The following is a 23,805-nucleotide window of genomic DNA, read 5'->3' on the forward strand; positions in this document are numbered from 1 at the left end:
GGTATACTGTGCTGCCGAATATTTTCGCCTCGTGCGTTAGCACGTGGGAAAATATGAGGGACACGGAATACACAGAGTATGAATGGTATAATCCATTTACGGCATGGTAGTGTTCCAAAAATAGAGCGTAATCAACACAATGCTCCCTTATTTTCTCTTTGTATGACCCATGTGAACCGAGCTGGGCACATGTATCTCTTTGACCCGGGTGAATCGAGCGGGGTATATCTTCCAGCCAAGCGGGGTATATCTTCCAGCCAAGCGGGGTATATCTTCCAGCCAAGCGGGGTATATCTTCCAGCCAAGCGGGGTATATCTTCCAGCCAAGCGGGGTATATCTTCCAGCCAAGCGGGGTATATCCCTGAATTGCTCAGAACGGCCGCCGATTGGCTGAAATTGCCCCGCCATGGGAAAACTCCATATCTCGAATCCTCTTCCGGTCAGACATCTCCCATCACCCACACCGATCCCCTGATGCTGGTAAAGGCCAGGCCTTTAGAATTGAACAGTAACTTTGACGATAACAAACATCGCTGCATTGCCCTTACCTATGAACCAACTTCCTGCCTGACAAGTAGTCCATACCCTGGGCTACATGCGATGCCCAGCTGTGGAATAAAGACGCTGACGGTACCATCCGCTCAAAGCCCTTCGCCTCTTGCTTCTGTGCTCAGAAAGAAACAAATCAGTGAAAGGAACAATGGACTTGATATAACTTCTGCTAGGTGCAGTGTAAATTTTGAAGTAGAACAACCATATGAGGACATAGTCCAGTTCAGCTTGCATGTACGAAACAGGCTCAGCGGCTATGCATAGGAACTAGCTGTTAGGGAACTATCAGCAGGGGAACTTGTATGTATGTGTGTGGAGTAGATAACAGGCCTACTTCCTCCGTTAACAAAAACTTTGTGATGGATTTTTGAGGGACTGGTTTGCGCACAAACTGCCGTGAAATGAGTCGCAATCACTTTCTCGGCCTTCCCTGGCATGCCAGGAAAGAGGTACGATGCAAGGAAAGCGACCTTTCACAACAAGGCGAGCAGAATCGATGGTTGCGCTGTGGTAACATAGGTGATGACAATCATGGCGAGCGAAACTGAAATACCACTTCCCCAAGGGGATAATGCACTGCTTGGCCTCTCTGCTATTTTAGCACTGACTCGACAGTTTGAGAGTCATAGAGAGATCGGTGAAATGGAGCAGCGAGCCCACACAATGAGCGAGTGCACAAGGAGCCACTCCGATCGCACGGCCGCGCAATGAAATAATTCTGAACTCCAGTTCTTATTCAACATGCGCAAAGCCCAGATTTGAATGGTAATAACCATGCATTCTTTCAGAAGTCTGCAGTCCGACGCGAGTCTCGTGGCTAAGGAAAGTTGACTGGACTTGCTAGCCGAAGCTGTTCAGTGCTGGCAGGAGTACCCATCAGATAAAATGGAATCCGTTTGGCTGTGCCTTTACTCTTCATTTCAAGGAGTTCTGGAGAGCGAAGATGAAACCAGGGAGTCGCAAAATATTGTTTACGACTCCCTGGTGGAAACGAGTAATCGCCACCGCGGCGGGACACGCAGCTTGAAAGCCAACTTACTTGAACGACGGCGACATCAAGTTCAGCAAAGTGTGATAAAAGCAGCCGAGGCAAGGCTGAAACGAGTTGCCCAACGACTCGAGAGAGATGATGGCTCGCGTTCAGCAGATGACAACAGCGGTGCAGGGTCAAAAATGAGTCGAGCAAATGCGACGCAAAACGAACTCTCTGCTTATCTCGCCAACAGTTTCTCTTGTAAACACGCTTAAAATAGGCTGAACTACCTTCGTCCAGTGATTTGCACTCGACACCAACTGTTCTTGACCTGTTCTAATCGTTTTCATATCCATCAAAATTCGAAGTTTTTGTTAACGGAGGAAGTAGTAACCTTGATACAAGTATGAGCTCTGTCTCTCTGTGTCTCCCTCTCTGTGTGTGTGTGTGTGTGTGTGTGTGTGTGTGTCTCTCTCTCTCTCCCTCTCTTTCTTGTACAATCCTCTGCGGTGAAGACCAACTCTAGCGACGGGTCCACTCATCCTTACCTCAGGTCGTATGTCTCTCAGGTAGTGTTTCAAATCACCGTGTGGCATGAACTCCATGATGGCATAGGCTTCACCTTGCGTTACCAAGCCAACCAGGTTGACAAGGTGGGGACAAGTTATTTTCCTGCCCGAACAATGAACATCAAAGCACAACAGCAAAACTACTCGGATCCGCAAAAAAGATCACTTTGAGAAATAATTCACATCCGCATTGTTGAAATTTGCTTGCCGATGAGCCCTCGTCTCTTATTTCGAAGTGCTGTGAAATTTATTTTGTACTGGTGTGGACATTGAAGTCCAATGAAATAACCCGGGATTGGCGCCTTTACCGCTTTTAATGAGTACATGCACTACATGTAGTTCATGTAGAAAAATGGACCATCAGTGCTCAAGATGGCAAGGCAAGCGCCTTGTGGCCGCTTGACTTCTCAACGGATTTCAATATCCAAAACAGTATGTACTCTGATAAGACAGGGTTTTCCCACAGTACGGACATTGTACCAAGCCTGGTTGCATTGATCCATACTGAAGGACATTGTACCAAGCAGTAACTAGGATAATAATACCAAGTTCACTTTCCTGCTGCTGCTGCTGCTGCTGCTGCCAAAAGGCGTACGTATGTTTTATCAGAGTTCAACTTTTCATCCATGTCTGACAGAGGGAGTCAGAAATGGTGCAATGTACACACACACTGATCAAGTTGCAAGGACCACCAAGAGAGAACAAGGTTTCTGCACTCCACGTTTCACCTTTACATTACCATGAGGGGTATGCAGGAGAGAGAGGGGGGGGGGGGCAAGTCAGCATTACACGCTTGATTGGATAGCAATCTGCCTGATGAAGCATACAGTCCAACGTTCTTACTTCATAACGCATGCCTCTTCCAGGAATTCCTTTGTTGCTTCCATTGACGACCCTTCCTTCACCGTCTGTTGCAGGTAAGAATCACCCAAACAGTCAGAAAATATAAGATGCTGCTTTCCAGTTATCCAGACCGAGCAGTGGTTTACCTCATCGATAAGGTTTGTGTGTGTGTGTGTGTGTGTGTGTGTGTGTGTGTCTGTGTGCATGTGTGTGCACAAGTGCATGCATGCATGTGTGCGTGCTTGTGTGCCACAGTATCAAGCACATATTTGTCACAGAAAACTCGCTGTTTTCAGGTACTAAACAGAATGCGCCAATAATTCGGGAGCATGAGCAGGTTGGGTTGCCACGGAAACAATATGGACTTTCAACAAAAGCAGGAGCAATACAGGACCGTTCCTACCTTGACTGCCACTGAAATTTCTTCCTCTTTGTCGTCGTCGGTGAGGCGCTTTAGTCTGCCTTCGTACACTGTACCAAAGTTCCCATGTCCCAGTTCACCGAGAAGTGTCAGATGTTCTAAGCCAACCTCCCACTCATCTGGGTCAATTTCAACTGCAGCAAAAATAAATGGCAAAGTAAATGGAAATAGGAACAATCAGCATGGTGTTACAATTCATTATTTCCATACAGGCATTTATCATCGACCCTGTTTGTTGGTGTGTATAGTAATAAATAATCAGCCATTGCAGTGCGTGGGAAATCCCCGTAGGGCCCACAGCCATGCCTGACTATACGAGGATGGCAGATGCGCAGTCTCACCTTTAAACTCACTGTACCCTCCGTTCTCCAACATGAAGTAGCCCTTGGATGAACCCGGGTCGGACTGTGTGACGCGATCCAACATCTCACGGATTTCGTCAGCTTCCCGCAAGCTGAGGAAAGCAACAATTCAGTACAACAACAGCAGCACAAACCAACGGTTACCTAAACAGCTAAGCCAGTACTGCTAACTCCCCTCATACACACAGTAGCCAACACAATACCGTAAAAGTCCGTAAATAAGTACCTGCCCGAAAGAAATACCCCCTTCATTCTTTAGGCTCTGTATGTTGAAGTCAAGTCAAGCCCGATAAACATACTGCCCGAAATAAGTACCGGTACGGTGCGCACATGGAGCACGTAGCATGTAAATCGACATGAAAATGACTTCTCCAGTACACACAAGTCAGGTCCGAAAGTTAGTTCGTGCCCGAAAGTCAGTACCCGCCCGAAAGTTAGTACGGGTGTGGTCACTCGAAAGTAAATACGTACTTATTAACGGACTTTTACGGTACGGCCTAGCAAGCACAACACTGTAAAAGCCATAATTATATATAACAAAGTGCTAGCTCTAACAAGTAGTGGTGAAACGAATATACCGAATATTCGAATATTCGTTCGGTTTGTCAGATTCGAACAAATATTTCTCATGGCGAATATTCGTTAACCCGGTATGCAGAGTTTACCGGGCGACTTCAAACTTCCGTAACTTCGCGAATACTTGACCGAATCACTTCATCGAAAGGTCTATCGGCATTAGAAAACTCTCAGCTGTCGTCTCGATCCGAGGTCCTGGAATGGAGTTATGGCGGTTGAACGAAAATCACGTCTCAAGCTGGGTTTTTAGCGTGTAACATGCACTTCAGCTGGGGATTTTGTGAAAATTGATCTAGAAATGATCTAGAAATGATGGAAAATATGCGCCTTCGTTTGTCATGCCTAATAATAGTGACAATATCCAATAAAATGACTGAGAGGAGGGCGTGTGATGTCATCTGTGTTAACGAAAGAATATTCGTTCGTTCGTTCGTTAAGCCAAAGAATATTCGGCTACTGGGTTTTGATATTCGTTTCACCACTACTAACAAGTTAAGGAGGAGAAATCTGTCATTAAAATAGAAATCGTTATACAGAAATCGATACATATACTGTCCTATTGAGCGTTGAGAATGAGTGAGAGTGGTTACCTTTGGTACACGTAAACTACCGGTAGTCAATTTTGGGAAATCGTTATAATATGCGCCTCGTTAGAATAACGGCTTTAACAGTACTAATTGCCACCGGGTGGTGAGTGCACTTGCATTGCAAGCTGGAGAGCATGCATCTACTTCATGCGCATGTACCGTAAAGCTGTGCTCACAACTGGCGCGTGGACGCGGTACGCTTGCGGTTCATGCGTGCCTAAACGCGCGCTCAAGCTTACACAAAAAACAGCAATCAGAGTCGTATTTAGCGCGTGCGACACCTTCGAGTACTAATTTTATGACCCCGCCAGTCAAAGTGACTGGCATGTACGCTGGTACGCGCCTGATACGCGCTGAAAATTCCAACATGTTGGAATTTCTATTTCGGCGCGTTTCCGTACGCATGGCGCCCCAAAAGCCAGCAAAAATACGCACAAACGCGTGGTTTCACGCGTACACGCGCCAGTTGTGAACACAGCTTAAGAGTTGAGAGAGTGACGAGTCCAAACTTTAACGATCTGCTAACATTTCCATTTGGCGGGTACACGGTTTAACGACTCCTCCATCACACACCCATCTTCTATTTCCCTAGTATAGAAAAGAGGAGGATAAGCACACTGGTAACGTTTCTTGAGATAAAGATGGATTTATTCTCTCGTTAAAGCGTTATACTTCGTGCCCAGCTAAAATCGCAAATCTCCCAGTACTTGAAATGTACTTGACACCGGAGCTAATGAAGCCTGTCTATCCGCACATCACCAATGTCTACACAGTCACATTCACCAGGAGTACATGCCCTTCCAAGAGTGTGCAACTCAGGATATCTTTTCTATGCAGTCCGCCGACGGTGAAAACTCACATAATGTGGTGTAACCTCCCTCAGTTTCACACTCTTGGGAGCTTTTTAATTTTACTCTTCATGCCACACAGTTCTCTGAAGAAAACCAACATCACTGTCCCTGGAGCCTTTGTCTTAGCTGACAACAGACAAGAATGAAGCCTTTTTCACTCACAGATACGTAGAGATCAATTCTGAGTAATGCGCAATTCGTTCTTCTTCTTACTCTTGATAACACATACTCCCAGCAGCTTACCTCTTTGCCTTGGAGCGTCTCAGTTTGATGGCATACAGCACCAGGCATAGGATGACAAGCAGGGAGATGGGAACCGCAATAGCAGTGTACTCTCCAGCACCGAGAGGGCTTGCCCCGTCGGCATTCGTGGCTGGTGTGCCCTCCGCCTCCAGACCCTGAACAATGATGGATCCGAGATCTGACCAAGGTCCACAGCCACTCACTGTGATACTGCGAATCTGAAATAGTACAGTGGAGAGAGAAAGAAAGAGAGAGAGAGAGAGAGAGAGAGAGAGAAAGAGAGAGAGAGTGAGAGAGAGAGAGAAGGGCAGGGTGTAAGTTATCACTCAACATGGCCTCCACAGGGGCGCCGCACACGGTACGCTCACCGCGGTACTGACCGTACCACTCTTTGCGCCATTACCCCTTGAATCAATAAAATGCACTGATTCGGGCTCTGAATTTCCACAAGGTTTGGCTCAGGCACCCCTCCCTCACGCTTAAATTGTGCTTCAGATGGCTGACCGTATCACACTAAATTACCTTCCAAAGCCCCTGCTCCAAACACATGTGTATTCACCACTCTACTGTATATGCCCTAGTGAACCCAATGAATAGCAGTGCTAGCATCAACCCATTTTCAGGCCCGGTCGAGAGCTGTTATTCGCAAAGGCTGAGTATACACTGTATATCACCAAGAGTACATACCCCCCCCCCCCCCCCGCCAGAGTGTGCAACGCCTGATCCAGCTCTGCATAGCGCCTTGGTCGAGCGTAGTCGGATCTTCTGATGTCATAATACCGTACACATCTGAGGGGAACCCGGGGAGGCGCGAGGACTCTCGGATCAAAAACAACGATGCCCTGCCTCGAGACCGGCCTTGCGCTGGTGTGGAGTGCACGCATGACATCAGAAGATCCGATTACGCTCGACCAAGACCCTATGTAGAGTTGGATCAGGCATTGCACACTCTGGGGGTTATGTACTCTTGATAACACCAATTGTAAGTCACACCCCACTCCCAGGTCCCTGTCACATCGTTTCGATATATTCACTCCGGTAGTGATCATGCTCGATGGTAAGTCGCACCGCACGGCCTTTGTTGGCCCTGACATACTGTACTGTGAAAGTTTTGACATACATTCAGGGAAATACAGTACTCATGATGGTGAATTCACTGGACAGCTTTGAATACAATGCACAGTGTACTGCTGTGTCAATCGACTCACATGTACAATAACGTCGCGCACCGAATCCGTGTAGTGCGGATTCAGACAAGACACTCGACGCAGTGTCACCGTCGACCTCGACCCCTCCGCCGCGATGAGCGCCGGGTGCAGAGTGACGGCCACGGCCACGGGAACAGTCCCACCCTCTGTTTCCATGGTGATGTTGACACAGCCATTGCCAGTAAATCCAGCGCAGTACTCCATCAGACACTGCAACCAGAACAATGTCAACAACAAGAAGATCAACACGAAACATATCAGTATCTTCATCATTTTTGTGGCAATACACCCAGTGAGAAGGCAGATTTTGCCTGTGCCTAGGGTGAAGTAAAATAATGTTAAGCGAACAAAAAAACAAACAGGTTGGCATGTCTGTTGTTTACAGAAAACATGGTGCGTCTAGGTGGCCATGAAGTGGAGACCCTAGGTCGGCGGAGCTCCCTAAGCCTCACCACCACTGCCATGATTCATGTTGTGTGTGCTTCCGTTCTAGTTGCAGCTCGTGTTTGGCATTTCAAAAGTGGTCTTTGTAAAAAAAAGAGTAAATCTTTTGTCTCAGCACTGTTCAATCCAGTCTGTGCGCCATCGGGTAGATTGAAAACCATCGCTGCACTTCCGTGCTCTTAACCCTTTAAGAGCCGCCCCATACTTGAATGCGTCGTAAACGACGCATTCAAATGCAAAACTTCAAAAGATCGTAACTCAGTCCAATCTCGCTCAAATCCAGTGATCGAAATATCCAGGGCGAAGAGAAAACTCTCACCTGTCGGGAGAAACAATCCGCGAAGCGCTGCGAGCTACGGTTCCTGAGATAAATCACTCGTAAGTTGAGCCGCGATCGCGGCAATTTCAAAAGCGCGCAGTGCGACTTTAGTATTGAGAATTTTGAGACTTTTCGTCACTCTGGTTTACTCGAATTTGCACGGGTTTCACTGTTGATATTGTCAAGAGTACACAGCGAAAAATTTGGAACTCCACGATTGAGCAAAATGAAATATCTGGAGCGGGACGCAATTGGACGCATTTGGGGCATTTTTCGTACTGTCGCTGCGATCTAGCGCTGGATAGACGGTGTGCTGGCGATCATGATCGACCTCATTCTCTTCCTCTCGCGGAGACCTTTCCAGGAAGCCCTAGATTGTGAGGATTGAGTGAGTAGAACTGAAGCTATGATCCAAGGAACACGAAAAAATGCAGAATTTTGAAATTTTCCTGTGGCTCTTAAAGGGTTAACAACTCATATTCCTAGCGGCTGATCTAAGCTCTCCATGCAAAGCACTGTCACATGCATGGTGACATTGTGCCACACTGTATTGTCTCGGGGAGTCACGACGGTTCAGAACTACAGGTCAACTTATGCCCTAGAACAGACGACGTCGTTTCATTAGGACAATCACAAGCAAGCAAAGGTCGATAGCTAATGGCAACCATATCTGGCAAAGAGCCTCACAAGTATTTTATTTTCCATTATAATGTTAGTAACGTATGTTCATGTGAGGCGTTTTACTTCTCTAGCAAAAACAAAAGAAGTAAAACCCAAATCTGTCAAGGAAAGGAGATTTTCAATCATGCCAATCCAGTATGCAGGAGGCAGCAGTACAGGCCGAAAATGGTTTTCAGCCCTGGGAGGCCGAAATTTGAATGGGCCGAGAATTTGTCGACTAACAGTTGATTGAAAACCATCGCTGCACTTCTGTGCTCTTAATAACTCATATTACTAGTGGCTGATATAAGTTCTCTATGCACAGCACTGTTCACATGCATGGTGAAATTGGAATGTAGATTTTCAATCCTGCTAATCTAGTTACCTGCACAATCTCCGTTCCCAGGTATTCTTCAACCTGACTTGTGTTCTTGCCAAACGACTTCACACGTGCCGTCATCAGCACTTGATAGCGTATCACTGGGCTGTCACTGGGCGGTGGATCTGTCCAGCTCAGCTCTACATCACTGCTCTCTCCGAATACCTACACACACAGAGTGCAGACACCAAAGACATTGTCCAAACAAGATTCCCAGTGGAAAAGAATTTGCCTACAGTACTTTCTAGTTCCAAAGAACTGTGGGGGGGGGGGGGGGGGCTGAGCAATATCCACACAATCTTCGTTGGCCGTATACAATTCTTTTGCAAGACGGGATTGAAAAGACCCAGTGACACACCTGTCACAATGTGTAACGGTGCATGTTTCGTGACGTCAGTTCTTCAAGTCACTATGTATTCCTGCTTGGGTGGTTCCTGAGCGGGGCAGGGGGGGGGGGGGGTGCGGGCAGGAAGCGGTGGAATCATCCTGGGAATGATACTGGTTCAGCAGGCAGAGTTACTCATTTCTACTTCGTTCTCGTGAATTGCAACAAGCGACTACCCAATAGGCAGGCACTTGCTTTACGACAACATTCCAACTAAATAATTATATCATGAAAAACAGCATCATCTGAACCATTGCTCTGTCACAGTTGATGGACGGTAGATGTAATTTCTTGCTTATTTAGAGTTTTTATGTAATAGTAATAAGAAAGAAGTTCCCTACAATGTGTGTTTCTGAAAACGTTGCTGCGTGCTGGAAAGATTATCAGACGCCTGACAGTGCGGCATATGTACTAGCTACCACCAGTGAGGGAGATGTCTGAGTGGCTGGAAGGAACAAAGATGAACAGCGTTTCGACATCACCACTGGGTGCATTCGATTACTGCCATGAATTGATTCATGAACGGAATCTCGTCGTTCAATTTCATGCCATGCGCCCCCGGAATCGGTTCAGAATCCATTCGCCCTATCACGTGGGGTGATGTGAATAGCCAGGGGCGGGGCAATTCATGAATGGATTCAACATCGATTCACTGGCATAATCAAATACACTCACTAACTACGTGAGCAGTTACGGATCCTACACTAGACCAGCTACAGCAGAACTCACCGTACGGTTTACCTTGAAATCTGGGATTGTATCGGCGATTGCTAGAGAATGGGCAGACGGAAATACAAAATACTAATTATGAACATTAAGATCAGCCAGCAAAAACACATTTGCTGGAGCATGAGAGGACCAAACATGAGAACGTTTGCAGACATTACAAGGGAAGCAACTGCAGGATCTCTCAAGGGACTGTCAAGATTTCTTTCCACCGCATTCACGAGTGCCCACAGGACAGAAAACACACAGGACAGAAAACACACAGGACAGAACACACACAGGACAGAACACACACAGGACAGAACACACACAGGACAGAATACACACAGGACAGAACACACACAGGACAGAATACACACAGGTGTACTACCAGAACTTACTATTCTCAGTTACATTGGCGGCCAAGGCCCACTGGTTGGTACTTAGGGTGTAGGTGTCAGTCGGTTTGCCATGGTAAACTTGAACCTTACACAGGGAACAGAATAGACAAGGGCAAAGCACAGCTCTCTCTCTCTCTCTCTCTCTCTCTCTCTCTCTCTCTCTCTCTCTCTCTCTCTCTCTCTCTCTCTCTCTCTCTCTCTCTCTCTTTCTCTCTCTCTCCCTTTCTCACTCCGCCAGGCAAGAATATAGCTTGAGGATGCAATCGAATTTGTGCCGACAGCTGTGCAGCGCTGTTTTGGGCCATATGTGGAGAAATTGCCCGGTTCCAGGAGGCTCACTATGAACCAGTCTCCCCCTCCCTCTCCCTCCCCCCTCCTACCCCCCCCCCCCACCCCCTCCTACCCCCTCCTCCCACCACCCTGACAAGAACATGGTCATCTCAAGGTACATTCGGTACATTGTACAGGCACAACACACCGGTCACTCAGCTGAGGTTTTGAGAGTTACAAAACAAGTAGAGCCAAAGTAAACACTATTTTTACACTCCAGTCTCTCCGGAGGCGTGGGCTCGAATCCCACCGCTGCCACCATTGTAACCCGTGTACTCTCAGCACTCAAAGCACATGCTTGTAGTTATGTAAGTAGTTATCATTCGTTCATTGTCTCATAAGAGGAGAAGAAGAAGTGCGAGTATGCGCAAAGCTACCAGGCATTCCGGCTACGGTGTACTATTTATGTGTATACAAATTTCGTGTTATGAAGGACCCATACAGTAAGATCGGGCGCCGAAGAACACCTCGCCGAAGAACACCCAGGCTGGAAAACCGGCAAAATTTAAGAACAGTCCAGGCTAGAATTATCAGATTTAAGAACACTAGATCTGCATTGTACGTAGATCTACATTGTACACGTATGGGAGGTGAGTACATGTCATGTACACGTGTAAACAGTAACTGCTACATGTACAGTCATTCCCATTTACGACACCCACTAGTTTAGAAGTACATGATGTAATACATTGCACTACATGTACATGTACATGACAAACGTCATGATGTCACTCGACTCGCCGCGCGCGCGTGTGAATAAGAACGGTCTGGCTAGAATCAAAAATTTAAGAACTTTCCTAGGCTGCGCTCGAGCCCCTGCGTTCTTCGGCGCCCGATCTTACTGTACTACACTAGCACCACACAATACATAAGGCTTGTCTTCCCATCCGTGCCCGATCCTTACCGCGAATATGTACGTCGATAGTCGGCTGGTGATATTACGCTTGATGGTGAAGTTGCGCTGTTGGGTTAGTTTACTGTGCTGCAAATTGAACAGGCCCTCGCCCTGGTTGACCCTGTTCAAGTCCTCGACATGTATGAACAGACCTTCTGGACAGCACGTTGACGACTCTGTGCTATTGCACCCTGCCGGCGTGATCAGGTTAGGAACGGCAGGCGGTGGGCTCAGCGAGGCTTTGGGAGAGTCGCGCGCCGTCACGACAAATCGCCCGCGGTACTGACGCTGCACCTGCTCCATCAGCTGACCGGCCGTAGTGGACGGATCCAGGAAGCTATGATCGGCGCACGCACACAGCGCTCCGCACGCTTCCAGCGTCAAGCTTGTCACGGGCGGGTAGATGGTGATTATGGCCCAGTAGACGCGGTACGTGAACGGTACGCCGAACTCCTGGCACTGCAGGTTGGGCTCTTTCCACGTCAAGGAGATTGACTCCGCATCCGCCGACGTTATACGCAACAATCCCGGCCCGGGTGGAGCTGTGTACGGGCAACAAGACACGGAAACAAGGCATACTATGCATCAAGGTACAGTACTGACGCGTGCCGAAGAACGGCAAGGCTAGGATTTCACCAATTTTTATGAACGGTGTAGGCTCGATTTTTTGCAGATAAGAACAGAAACCTTAATGTACACTACAATGTACTTGAAGTATGATGTATAACTGCATAAATGTACATGTAAGACTGTACTATCGAATAAGAACGAAACTGCTGTGTTCGCTAAAATAAGAACGGGCTAGGCTAGAACCCTGACCCCCAGTTCTTCGGCGCCCAACAGTAGTGTATGCAACGTGGTAAACAACATCAGGAGCGTCGGACAAGCTACGGTCAGTATAGCTTTGACCGTACCACTCTTTGCCCCGGGTACACTGTGAAATAATATAAAGGCACTGATTTGGGCTCTGAATTTCGAAATTTTTCACAGGAGATACCCCAACGCCACAAGAAAGTTGTACTTCAGGTGGCTGAGTAAGTTGTACTTCAGGTGGCTGACAGTACCAGACTAAAGTACCTTCTGACGGCCCTGAGCTGCATGGTATCATTCCACTTGTACATATTCAGAGTGAGGTGACAAACAGGGCATGTCGAGGCAGCTCCAATTAGAGTGCTCACTACACAAAACATGTTGAGCAATTTACACAAACAGAGTGGATAGAAAGATAGAAAGATAGAAAGATAGAAAGATAGAAAGCCGGTGCTTGTACTCCTTTCACCGTATCATGTCTGGATATTACTATTATGAGAAAATAGCCCGCTGTCCGAGATGGTCTTTTCCAAAGACAGTTTGTCAGTAGGCCGCCGACTTCAACGCCAGTATTGCTTGTCGTTCACTTACAACTCGGATTCTTTGGCCGTCCCAGGACGATGTTGGAGGTGTTGCCGATGACCAGGTTCGACGTTGGCGGGGATCCGGTGGTGCGGTTGAAGAACGCATCGATGGCAAAGGCGTACTCGGAGCAGAAGTGTAGATTCCGGACTGTGTAACTAGTAATGTTCGCTGGTAATGAGATCACAGACCAGCTATGGCAAAAAGGAAGACAAGCAAGTATTGAAACAAAGCATTACAATAGCGAGAGTTCCCAGTCTACCTAGAGTGCTTAACACCACTCGGGTGGAGCTTTACGACAAAGGCAGAAGAGAACACGTTGTCTCTGTTCCCTTCTACCTTTGTGGAAACAAAGCATTACACAAAGGAACAAGCGTGACGCGTGAGTACTTTCGGATTATCGTACCGGCTTCGCTTTGAGGCAGTGTCTCACGATCTACTGCCTCATCTCTTTTTTGCCTAGAATAACTCCACATCTTACCGACGAAGCCTGATTGCTTGAAGCTAGTAATTGATTGCAGACCATTAGTGTCACCTGTGTATAAAACTGTGTGCAGTTGCTTCGACTGCTGTTGATCGTATTCAACTCAGGCATTCCATTTGAAGATGATTGTCTAGCTTAGATGTCTAGCTGGATGACAATAGTTTGGTAGACCTGTGCAGTGTGCATGTGGATAACAGTGAGTGGTGTGAGCTGATCCTTCATAGCTGATCAACGGTGTCAACGTGCTCAATGTCAGACAGCTGTGTTTCCTGCTCTAACTTCCTCATGGACAGCAAGCCATCTCCAGCCAAAATACCCTACTAAGCTGGAAATATAGGGCATACACACACAAACACACACACGGGCGCGTGCAGCTTACGGCTCAAGTCGTGCTGCACAAGAGAAGTCTGTTGTGTTTCCGCTTAGCTTGATGACGTCACGCAGGTGAGGGTCGATACTGTGAGGAAACAGAATAAGGGAAGAATAATCAACACAACAAAAACCAGGCAAGTGCATTTAGCAATGCCGAGAGATCATGTTAAATCCTCCTATAGCATTACCAATATAAATATGTTCGCTAAAATATAAGTGCATATGCAATCTAAGTTGGGCAATACAAAGTATAGATTTGTTTTTCTCCCTCTAGGATCAGATGAATAGAGAGACGCTCAAATCATTAACCCTTTGCGTACTGAGTACGAGTTATCTCGCGCTTTTGAAGTGTGCTGATCCACTACGTACGGGTTAACTCGCGCGATACATCGCAGTGCATAGATCAGTGTACAAACTGTCGTAACTCCGTCAAACATCAACGCACCGCGACAATCAATACACATTTGGCAAGGTCTTGACCTCATCTTTCCGGGATATAAAGTGTTTTGCGATGGGATAAGGACTCACCGATCGGCGACACGATGAACACGGAAATCACGGCCCACAGCGAACGCAATTTTTTTGTTCATGACTTCGCAGTTTTATGGAGCGTGCCAGGGGATTTCCCTTTGGCACAACGCATGCGTGATGGACATCAAATGAAGCGATTGGATCTCAGCTTTGCAGCGCAGTTTGAATCGCGAAAATCAGTTGAATTTAGGCAAGAAACCGAACAAGAATGTGAAATTGAGTGGTTGTGCCGTTACGAGGCACGGTGGAGTAGTTTAGTGAGGAGGTGGAAGTGGCCCTGATGTGTTTATGGACCTGAGAGCTGCCAGGATGGATTTGCTTGGTCCTGATCTTTCCAACGAGCCCAAGATGAAAATCCAGTCAGTGCACTGGAAAACAATTGGATTGGTGAAAAGGGGTCCAGCATGCAAAGGGTTAATCTCGTCACTCCTGTGCTGACATCCAGCAGGATCCACTGAATATACAGGCTCTTCGACAATCGGTTTGTGCTGCCTCCGAGAGACTGCGGCCTGCTACACAGTGAACACAGCTCTGCTCTCCTCATGACGCTGCATTTCACGGTTCCCATAGTCATCATTTTTCCCAGTCTCTGCACTGCTATGCCTTGTGCCCACGAATTCGTCATTTTACAACTCATCTGTACTAGTCCCCGGCCTGCTACGTACGGTTCCCGAGAAGTCATCATTTTACAACTCACCTGTTCCTTGTCTCAACGTAGAAGAGGTAGAGTTTGAGGAGTTTGTCTGTCCCGCGCGGCACGGGTGGGTCCCATGATATCGTGATGGAATCTTCAATCACACCGACGGCCCTGATCTGAAATCGTGTCACCGGACCTGTATGTGCATGTGCACAAATTGGCAGTTGTGTGCGTAAACATACACATTTACACACACACACACATGCACATTGCACACCCACATGCACACACACACACACACGCATGCATGCACGTACGCATGCTCGCACGCACGCACACACACATACACATACACATGCAAGCACACACATGCACAAATTATACACACGTGCACAGATGCACATGTACATACACAACTTAAATCGGGATTTGCCGAAAATTGCTCTCACCTCTGCAGAGCCTTTCAAGTCAAGTCATTCTGAGGAAGAAAAACTTGTTACTTGAAATGAAAAGGACTATCTGTGCAAATGTTCATAAGGTGGAGGGAATGGACAAGGGCAAAAAAGTCTGAAGAAAACAATTGACTATCACCACCAGGATTCGAGCCAGGGACCTTCGCTTGAGGCCAGCGACGCTCTCACCACTGAGCTATGGTGTAGCTGTCATCCCAGCAGAGACTGTTCAACATTCTCTTCAGACTTCACCGCACAAATTTCATGTCAGATTGCGCAGAGGTAGCCATGGCCTTATCAGAAGATAGTGCCACCGTGCCCGCAATCGTTCTACAGTAGGTATCGGTTATAGCGTGGGTGTTTGAAAAACGACTTTCTATTCTTATTTCCGATATTTCTTACACGCGATAAATATAGTGTGACATATCATATGCATGTGCACATAGCCAGGAAGATCATCATACATGCAACGTAGTGCTACTGTGTATGTAGTTGCTCATACTTCCAAAGTAGTCCCATACTGGGCCATAGCCTGCATAGGTTCACCATGTGGCTGAGCAACATGAGTTACATGACCACAACAGATGCACTTGCAGCATTATGATGCAATTCGAGTCGGTTCAGAACTGTATCGGGCAGATGTTATTACTACAGGCGATACACTTTGTATCAATCTGGCATGTTTTGCTACACAAAGTCCATTCTTAGGACCGTGATATTCTATTACACGATAACATTGCTTGTAATAATTAATATACACATGAAACCCATGTTATGATTATGAAAATGGGAGAGTTCATTCTTGTAGGCAGTATATTCTTTTACACGACCACACTATAACCGATATGCACTGTACTTCCATGACTTACAATTCAGTTGGTCAGCATTGGCGTACGGATGGTGAAAGTGGGGTCTCGTTCCCATGTTGATGTAATACTCTCCGAGCAGCTGCTCGTACAGTCGATCGATCTGTGCATTGCACAGGAATGCGTTGCCATCGATGCGGAAATTAGCCGTGACCTGTAGCAGAACAGTTGAGAGCACGGAACACAACACACTGTAAAAGCCGGTATCTCAACGAGCTGCAAATATAACGATTTCCTAAAATTGACCAGTTTACGTGTACCAAAGGTAACGATTCCCTCTCCTTCTCAATGCTCAAGCACTGTGTTGTACATAAGGCTTTTACAGGAACTTGGAGAATTGGGTTGGTGGATGGATATCTGCACAACTACCAGAATATGTCCGCTGTGCCAGGTGTGGTGGTGGAGCGTTTTTTCCAATATTTTCTAAGTCACCGGTTGCGTACTTGAGTCCCGGAAGTTCGTGCTCCCATATCTTGCCATCTCAGATACATGTTAGGATTTATAAAGGTTAGGGAGTGGGGAGGAAAAGAGTGGGAATGGAGGGGGGGGGGGTATAGAGGGGAAAGGAAGGGCAATGTAATGTTCAAACCACTCACCGCATGGGAATTGGGAATGGGGGGGGGGGCAGAGGGGGAAGGGAAGGGTAATGCGAAGTTGAGAACACTCACCGCTTGGCAATGGGGAATGGGGAGTGGGGGGGCAAGGGAGAAGGGGAAGGCGATGTGCTGTTGAGAAAACTCACTGCATGGGCAAGTTGTATGTCCAATTCGTGTGGTCCAATCTGTCCCAGTTGGGTAAGACCAGAGACGTCAGTCAGAACCGGATTGTCCTTGATCAGAATACGACTTGGAGGAAGAGAAGACACAAAAGATCAAAAACACAAGTTCAAAACCTTTGCCTCGAAAGTAGACTCACAAACACAATGTCATAACTGCCAGGTGTCCCGATTTGGCCGGGACCGTCCCGACATCACAGGGTGGTACTAGGCACCCAAAAGTGCATTTATTGCATGCCTCAGCTAGATTTGTATATATTGTCATATTCACACCTAGGTATGTCATATATTAGGTGTGCAAAGGCTGGCAGGTATGCACCAGAGACGTGAAATACTTACTAGTTTTCGGCAATACTCTTACGGACCAGCACAGCCTCCAGGTTGCGGAAGAAGTTCAGATTTGTCATGCACAAGTTGCCGAATATCAGCAGCAGGCCGAAGATGCGCTTGACGCTTCCCAGAGCCTTGTCCATGGCTGAGTCCAGAGTTGTGATGCCTGCCTCCTGGTGCAGGCATTGAGGAATGAGACCTGTACAGTGGGAGAATGGAAAAAAACGACAACAGGGTTTCTTTGCTCAATCTGCGGACAGAACTGTTTCGTCCTGTGTGGACTCATCAGCGCAGCACAGAGAAATTGAGGCCAAACGTGATCGCAAAGAAAAATAAATTTTCCAAAGCAGATTTTTTTACTAAAGACGCAACCTACTGGTACGAATAGGGTAGAGAAGTAGCAGATCACCACGACAATGTGAAGAGTAGGCTGGGCTCCAGGAAGTAAGCTGTGCTGGTGAGACAAGCCAACAACGCCGACCTGTGGTCTCGGCAGGGTACAGATGTTATGCGAATGACTCTGCTGAGTGCCGAGGAACCGTTCATGGGTGCTAAGTTATACAGCGTGCGTCAGCGGATTCTCTTTTTAGGGCGCTATGTATGCAGCGTCAGTTGCTGGTGCGAGTCCACGACATCGCCAAAGCATCTCCACTGATGATGCAATCGCTGAAGCTCCACACCCCTACCAATGACTCTGCCCTGTTTGAAAGCCCTTCACCATAGAAGCACCACATGTACACAAGCTATTGAACTGGTACATTCAACACAGTGTATGTGCTCAACAATACGTCAGTTCGTCTCTTCGGCTTTCATAGAAAGCTGCTACTTGCCCGGTTAACCTAGATACAGGTATAAAATGGATATGAGCACACAGGTACAGTCAGACCTCGCTTATCCGCTCCACTTTTATCCGGACCCCTCCTCATCCGGAAGAAAATCGTTGGTTACCGATTTACAGCATATGTAGTGCAAGCATACAGTACGTGTGTTCGATTATCCGGTTCCCTCGGCTATCCGGATATTGTTGTGGAAAACGGTTGTGTGCGGTGAAACGAGATCTAACTGTATACACATGCTGGTTATACGGACACCAGTAGTTTGTGCAATAGTCAAGAGCTATACACACTGTGCTACTGTGAAGCGATGACCTACCTGGGTTGTTGATGGACAGGAAGAGGTCGCCGCGTACGTCCGTACAGCCGACAAAGCTACACAGCTGTGTCAGCGACTTCACCACCACACCATTGCACTCTGCAGCCACATAGCCATACACACACAGACGCAGACACACACACACACACACACACACACACACACACACACACACACAAAAAAAACACACACATGAAAACACACACACACAGAGGGCAATTATCCTAAGAACTGGAACGTAGTTACTTGTAATGGAGGGGAAAGGGAACGATGCAAACATACCAGTAAAGAAGCTGGTAGAAGTTAGATGCTTACATGAATGCACGCACCCCCCCCCCCCAAATACACGCACAAATACACATGCATGCATGCACGCACACACATACACATGCACACACACACGGAACTGCGGCAAGAGGATGAACTGACCTCGCCTGCACGGAACACCATACTGGTCTTCGTCGATGACGCACTTCTGACACGACGAGGTTGCCGGGTCGGCTTGCTGGAACGGCGGGCAGGTGCGTTCACACACGTACTGTTTGCTAGTAGCGTTGTACACAGAGTAGTAGGGCTCTAAGGTAATCTTCAGCAATCGAGCATCAGGTACCCGAATGGTGGGGCAACGGCGCAGACACACTGCATCTGCAAACTGTAAGTCGGTAGAGATTAGAACAACAATCAGAAACACGCAAACAAATTTATTGTCCAAAAACTACTATGGGGATCATCAGCAGCAGCAGCAGCAGCAGCAGCAGCAGCAGCAGCAGCAGCAGCAGCAGCAGCATTCGGCCCTGTGCAGAGTTTCAACCACCGCACCATAACTGCGCTATCCAGCCGACCTCAACGCGCTGCCACAGCACACCATCAGCAAAGCGACATATCTGTTGGTACTCACTTCTTTCATACAGATGTTTCGAGCGTACAATTGTTGAGGGCGGTGGGATAGCTAATTTACTGTGTGTTGGCTGATTAAAAATCATCCGGGAACTCAACATTAAAATTCTTCAACAAAATAAATGAAGGCAGGGCAGCAGAGGAATGGATGGACAGTCGACCACAGTGGACTGGAGTGCAATGCAGCACTGCCAATTCAAGCTGAAACTCAGTCTTTCACTTTATAAAATGCGCCATGAACACAACATTCACTGCGGTCTGGGCCTCGACAAGCAAATTGCAACACAGTTCTATTTTTAAAATATTCCTAGCTCTGACCCCTACTAAAGGTGAAACGTTACTACAGGAATTAGTAAGTAATGAACACAATACTTCATGGAAAGATGGACAACACACAGTACGTAATGTGACCCGACGTGCGTCGTGTCATTTTAAGGAATTGTAGTACAAGTGGGGATTCAAAATAGCAATTTAAAATTGTCTGAATTCAAACACATCCACACCGTAGTTTCCTAGTAGTTTGGCTCCTCGCTCCAAACATTACACTCTGTACTCTAGTCTACGTGTAGTCACACCTAGGTTATCCGGAACCCGAAGCTATGGGCACTTCGCTCTACCGGGCAGCGTTTGGGCATGTTTCAGTGGAAGTATGAGTACTCTTCTGTTACTTTTGGAAGAAATAGTGACACCATCCATATGCCATATCCATGGCTTTTCCCCATTGAAATGTATGTGATTCGTAATTAGGGACATTGCCCGGTCCCGGACCGCCGTGATAGATGAGGTATGATAGTTGTAATATCTACTTGAAGAGTTGAAGTGCAAACCCCACTGAATCCATTTCAGTACTTTTCGGATAATGGCCAAAAAAATTCACTTGTAATATGTGCGGTTTGTATCTAAATCCATATTTGGGCTCCACATTTTTGAAATGGTTCTAGCCAGATTTTGCATGTGAAACTTTGCCTGGAGGTGCCCCTAGACATGTGATTTCCTCAAATTTGACGCTTATCGGGTTTTACATCTCAGCTCTTCACTTACCAGTGCCGTGTCTGTAGGACACGTATTGACACATTGGTCCAGACCGGGTCCCGCATAGTATTTACAGACGATAGCCTGATCCGAGTTTGAAATCGTGATGTTCTTCGTGTTCTCCTTCTTTTGCTGCGTGACTATGTCGGCCTCCGTTCGGTTCCCCAGTGATGCTTCGCGGGCATTGGTGAGGCAGGCCAGGTTGACAACTGAACATGTGTGTGTTGTGACAGTGTACATCCATGGAACACACATGCACAGCAGCATATGAACACACAGAGACACAGAGACACAGAGAGAGAGATAGAGATAGATAGAGAGAGAGAGAGAGAGAGAGAGAGAGAGTGAATGGGAAAGGTGACATACAGACAGACCGGGCTGATGAGCTGTGTTCTATGCCTGCACAATTGGGGCTAAAGAAATCTGACACGAGAAGATATTTTTTGACATATCAGATGGGCTTCAAGGCTAAACACACTGTGAAACAAGGCTACTTCTGTGGAACGTAGAACGAAGGTGTGTTGAACACTCTCACACACGTAGAACAAAAAAATCACGGCTAGCGTGAGACTCGGCTGAATGCCAAGTTTTCTGCATCCGCAGGAATGCCACCACCCTCTTGGATCAAGGTGCAGATGCAGCTCCTAAGCGGTGAGAGGTGAGTAGATCAGACCCACCCAAAATCCCATTCACTGTATCCATGTTTTCCTCGTGCCTGGCCACGAGTACATAGCACAAACCGGTAATATACGCTCCATCAATGGCATGGAGCACTCGACTCACCGTACTCAGCTTGCTCTAGCTTGAACACACGCAGGATGCATTGCACAGACTAACACCCGAATAGGCACCAGGTATTTTTCGCATGCATACAATCCACTGCACTGGATGTTTGGTAGCGACTTTCGAAATTTGACCCTCGTGAACATACTTCGAAGAAGTGGCAAGTTTTTAGGCGGTCAGGATAATGTTTGTGTCTAGGAAGTGGAGGAGGATTGTGTGGTGCCCATGAATTCATATCACAGGCCAGAGCTTCAAAAGCCGAACACGTTTTTTTACAATGACTAGTAGACTTGAAAACAGGTGGAGCTACAAGTTCTTCTAGCACTGTCAATGAGCTCAAGCTTGCACAGTGCAAACGCGAGACCTCACTGAGTGACTAAGACAAACAAGGAACTCAAGAAAGCGCATTGTTAGTGTGCGATTCTAGAACTTACGGTAAGGACATAGGTACTTCTTGTCGTACGTGGGTTTGCAGCACATATGGGTGGCGTTGCCTAGGCTGACCGGCTGCCCATCCACGAACACTCCACCGCTAACACCCGGTAGGCTGCCAGCCTCGGGGCTGCACGGCACTGGAGTGACAGCGGACGGTGGACGTGCATACACTGTCCTGCCCTGCGTGTAGTAAGCCACGCGACCGCGCAGGAACGCTATGCCGTCCGTGTCGTTGCTGAACGCCCCGCGACTCACGAACGCCGTGATGTTGGCCGAATCCTCGTACGGGATACGCAGGAACAGCTCGAATGCGGCAAGAAACTGCACGGAGTTCGGCAAGCCGTGTACAGCGACGAGATTAGGAAGTAGGTCGCGGACTGACCACCCGGGCGGCAGAGAAACCGACAGCTGCGCCGTAACGTGCAACAGCGCCGGCAATTGTATATCGTACACTGACGTGATGTTAGAGTCGGAGATCTCCAGAATCAGGCTGCCGTTGATGATCTCGCAGGCAAAGTACTGAAACAGCTGCAAGTCTTTCAACGTTAGTATTCCGGCAGATGAGCATACTGCATGGGAATACAGACAGAGCAGTGAACATGCACATGTCAGGAAAGAATGAAGCAATCTACTATTGGTACCAACACATGAGTGTCCAATGTTGTCTAGAGACATAGTATTGATTCGGATGGAGAGCCGATGATTGATTTATAGTGAAGAAGAGGACCAAGGAACTACAAGTTGAGGTATAATATCCATTAACACCACCATTTACTTGACAATCAGCTCATGCGATAACATTGCATAAAACTGACCGACAGTACTGACGTTCTACACCTAACTGGCTATAAGCTCTAGCACGTTTTGGGTGCGCACTCCAACAGTCTTCCAACTTGGAAGGTTCTAAGTTATATGAAAACAAAGGATGGGGTAAGGTGAGCGCAACCTTGCAAGACAACCACAAGCTGAAAGTCTCAGCTGTGAAAGATGTTGGCGGATGTTCATGCATGCCGATGACGATACTGGCAAGACCATTAGACAATACGGTCAAACCACTATTCAAGGACGCATAGCAACATACCACACAACTCGCGTGGCTCTAACGATGCAAATATGCCCCCTCCCCCCCCCCCACACACATAATTATACACACACATAATATATGCACGCACGTGCTCATACCAAAATACAAACACACACACAGACACACACACACACCCAAACACGCACACACACACACGCACACAAACACGCACACACACACATTATACCTGTCCAGTTCCTGCGGGGAAATCCGGTGTATGCAGGAAAGGTAGGCGGTGGCCTGTCTTCATGGTCACCATCTTCATCATCACCATCGTCATCTCCGCCACCGTTAGGATCTGGTCCAGGATTGCTAGCCATTGTGGGTGCTGGAGCCGCCTTGGTTTTTCCACCGCTAGAACTCTGGCTCGGGGGAGAAACCGATGAAGCAGCGCTGCTCCCTGACGGTAGCGGAGTCGACGACACGGCTGCAATCATACAGGCGAATACGACAGCGCACACAGCGCAGCGCACTGCTCGAGCTCCATTCGATTCGTCCATCGGGTGATTCGTACTGCGACCGTCAACTTATCAACACAGCGGTCGGAGGGGACAACAGCCACTTCATATCTTCCCTGATCCACCCACACCTTCACGAGTCCTGTTGAGGCGAGTAGAGGACTCGATGCTCTCTACCCGGTCGGGAGCTCTCAAACAAACCCCGCTGTTGCTATTTTCCACCACATCAAGCTATGCATGAAATTTTTTATTTTAGCGATGTTTGGGAATGAATGCAGACCGCACAGCTGCTGGCATGCACAACTCGAGAGTCGAGTAAAACTACCGACCGTGTGGGCAGGTACTAGGTAGGTATGTGTGACTTCAGTAAATCCGACATTTTCAATGATGTAGCAGTCGTGACGTGTATACTAGAATCTAC

At 47.5% G+C, this 23,805-nt stretch overlaps 1 protein-coding gene across 1 annotated transcript in view; it reads right to left on the minus strand.

Annotated features, from left to right (window-relative positions):
- Nucleotides 1-23,641, minus strand: part of LOC135819183 (uncharacterized) — a 27,545-nt gene extending 3,904 nt beyond the window's left edge. The window contains exons 1-22 of the mRNA XM_065332347.1: nt 23,114-23,641; nt 21,842-22,411; nt 20,634-20,833; nt 19,125-19,347; nt 18,696-18,794; nt 17,553-17,742; nt 17,181-17,283; nt 16,442-16,592; nt 15,181-15,316; nt 13,960-14,037; nt 13,106-13,290; nt 11,714-12,246; nt 10,480-10,564; nt 10,103-10,143; nt 8,995-9,153; nt 7,187-7,396; nt 5,979-6,196; nt 3,701-3,813; nt 3,342-3,493; nt 2,939-3,003; nt 2,075-2,198; nt 550-665 (exon numbers count right to left, since the gene is read on the minus strand). Of these exons, the coding sequence (XP_065188419.1) occupies nt 550-665; nt 2,075-2,198; nt 2,939-3,003; nt 3,342-3,493; nt 3,701-3,813; nt 5,979-6,196; nt 7,187-7,396; nt 8,995-9,153; nt 10,103-10,143; nt 10,480-10,564; nt 11,714-12,246; nt 13,106-13,290; nt 13,960-14,037; nt 15,181-15,316; nt 16,442-16,592; nt 17,181-17,283; nt 17,553-17,742; nt 18,696-18,794; nt 19,125-19,347; nt 20,634-20,833; nt 21,842-22,411; nt 23,114-23,426 (4,064 nt within the window). The 5' untranslated portion in view covers nt 23,427-23,641. The remainder of the gene's footprint in view (nt 1-549; nt 666-2,074; nt 2,199-2,938; nt 3,004-3,341; nt 3,494-3,700; nt 3,814-5,978; nt 6,197-7,186; nt 7,397-8,994; nt 9,154-10,102; nt 10,144-10,479; nt 10,565-11,713; nt 12,247-13,105; nt 13,291-13,959; nt 14,038-15,180; nt 15,317-16,441; nt 16,593-17,180; nt 17,284-17,552; nt 17,743-18,695; nt 18,795-19,124; nt 19,348-20,633; nt 20,834-21,841; nt 22,412-23,113) is intronic.
- Between the last annotated feature and the right edge of the window lie 164 nt (nt 23,642-23,805).

This window comes from Sycon ciliatum, chromosome 6, assembly GCF_964019385.1.
Source record: "Sycon ciliatum chromosome 6, ocSycCili1.1, whole genome shotgun sequence".
Lineage (NCBI taxonomy): Eukaryota > Metazoa > Porifera > Calcarea > Leucosolenida > Sycettidae > Sycon > Sycon ciliatum.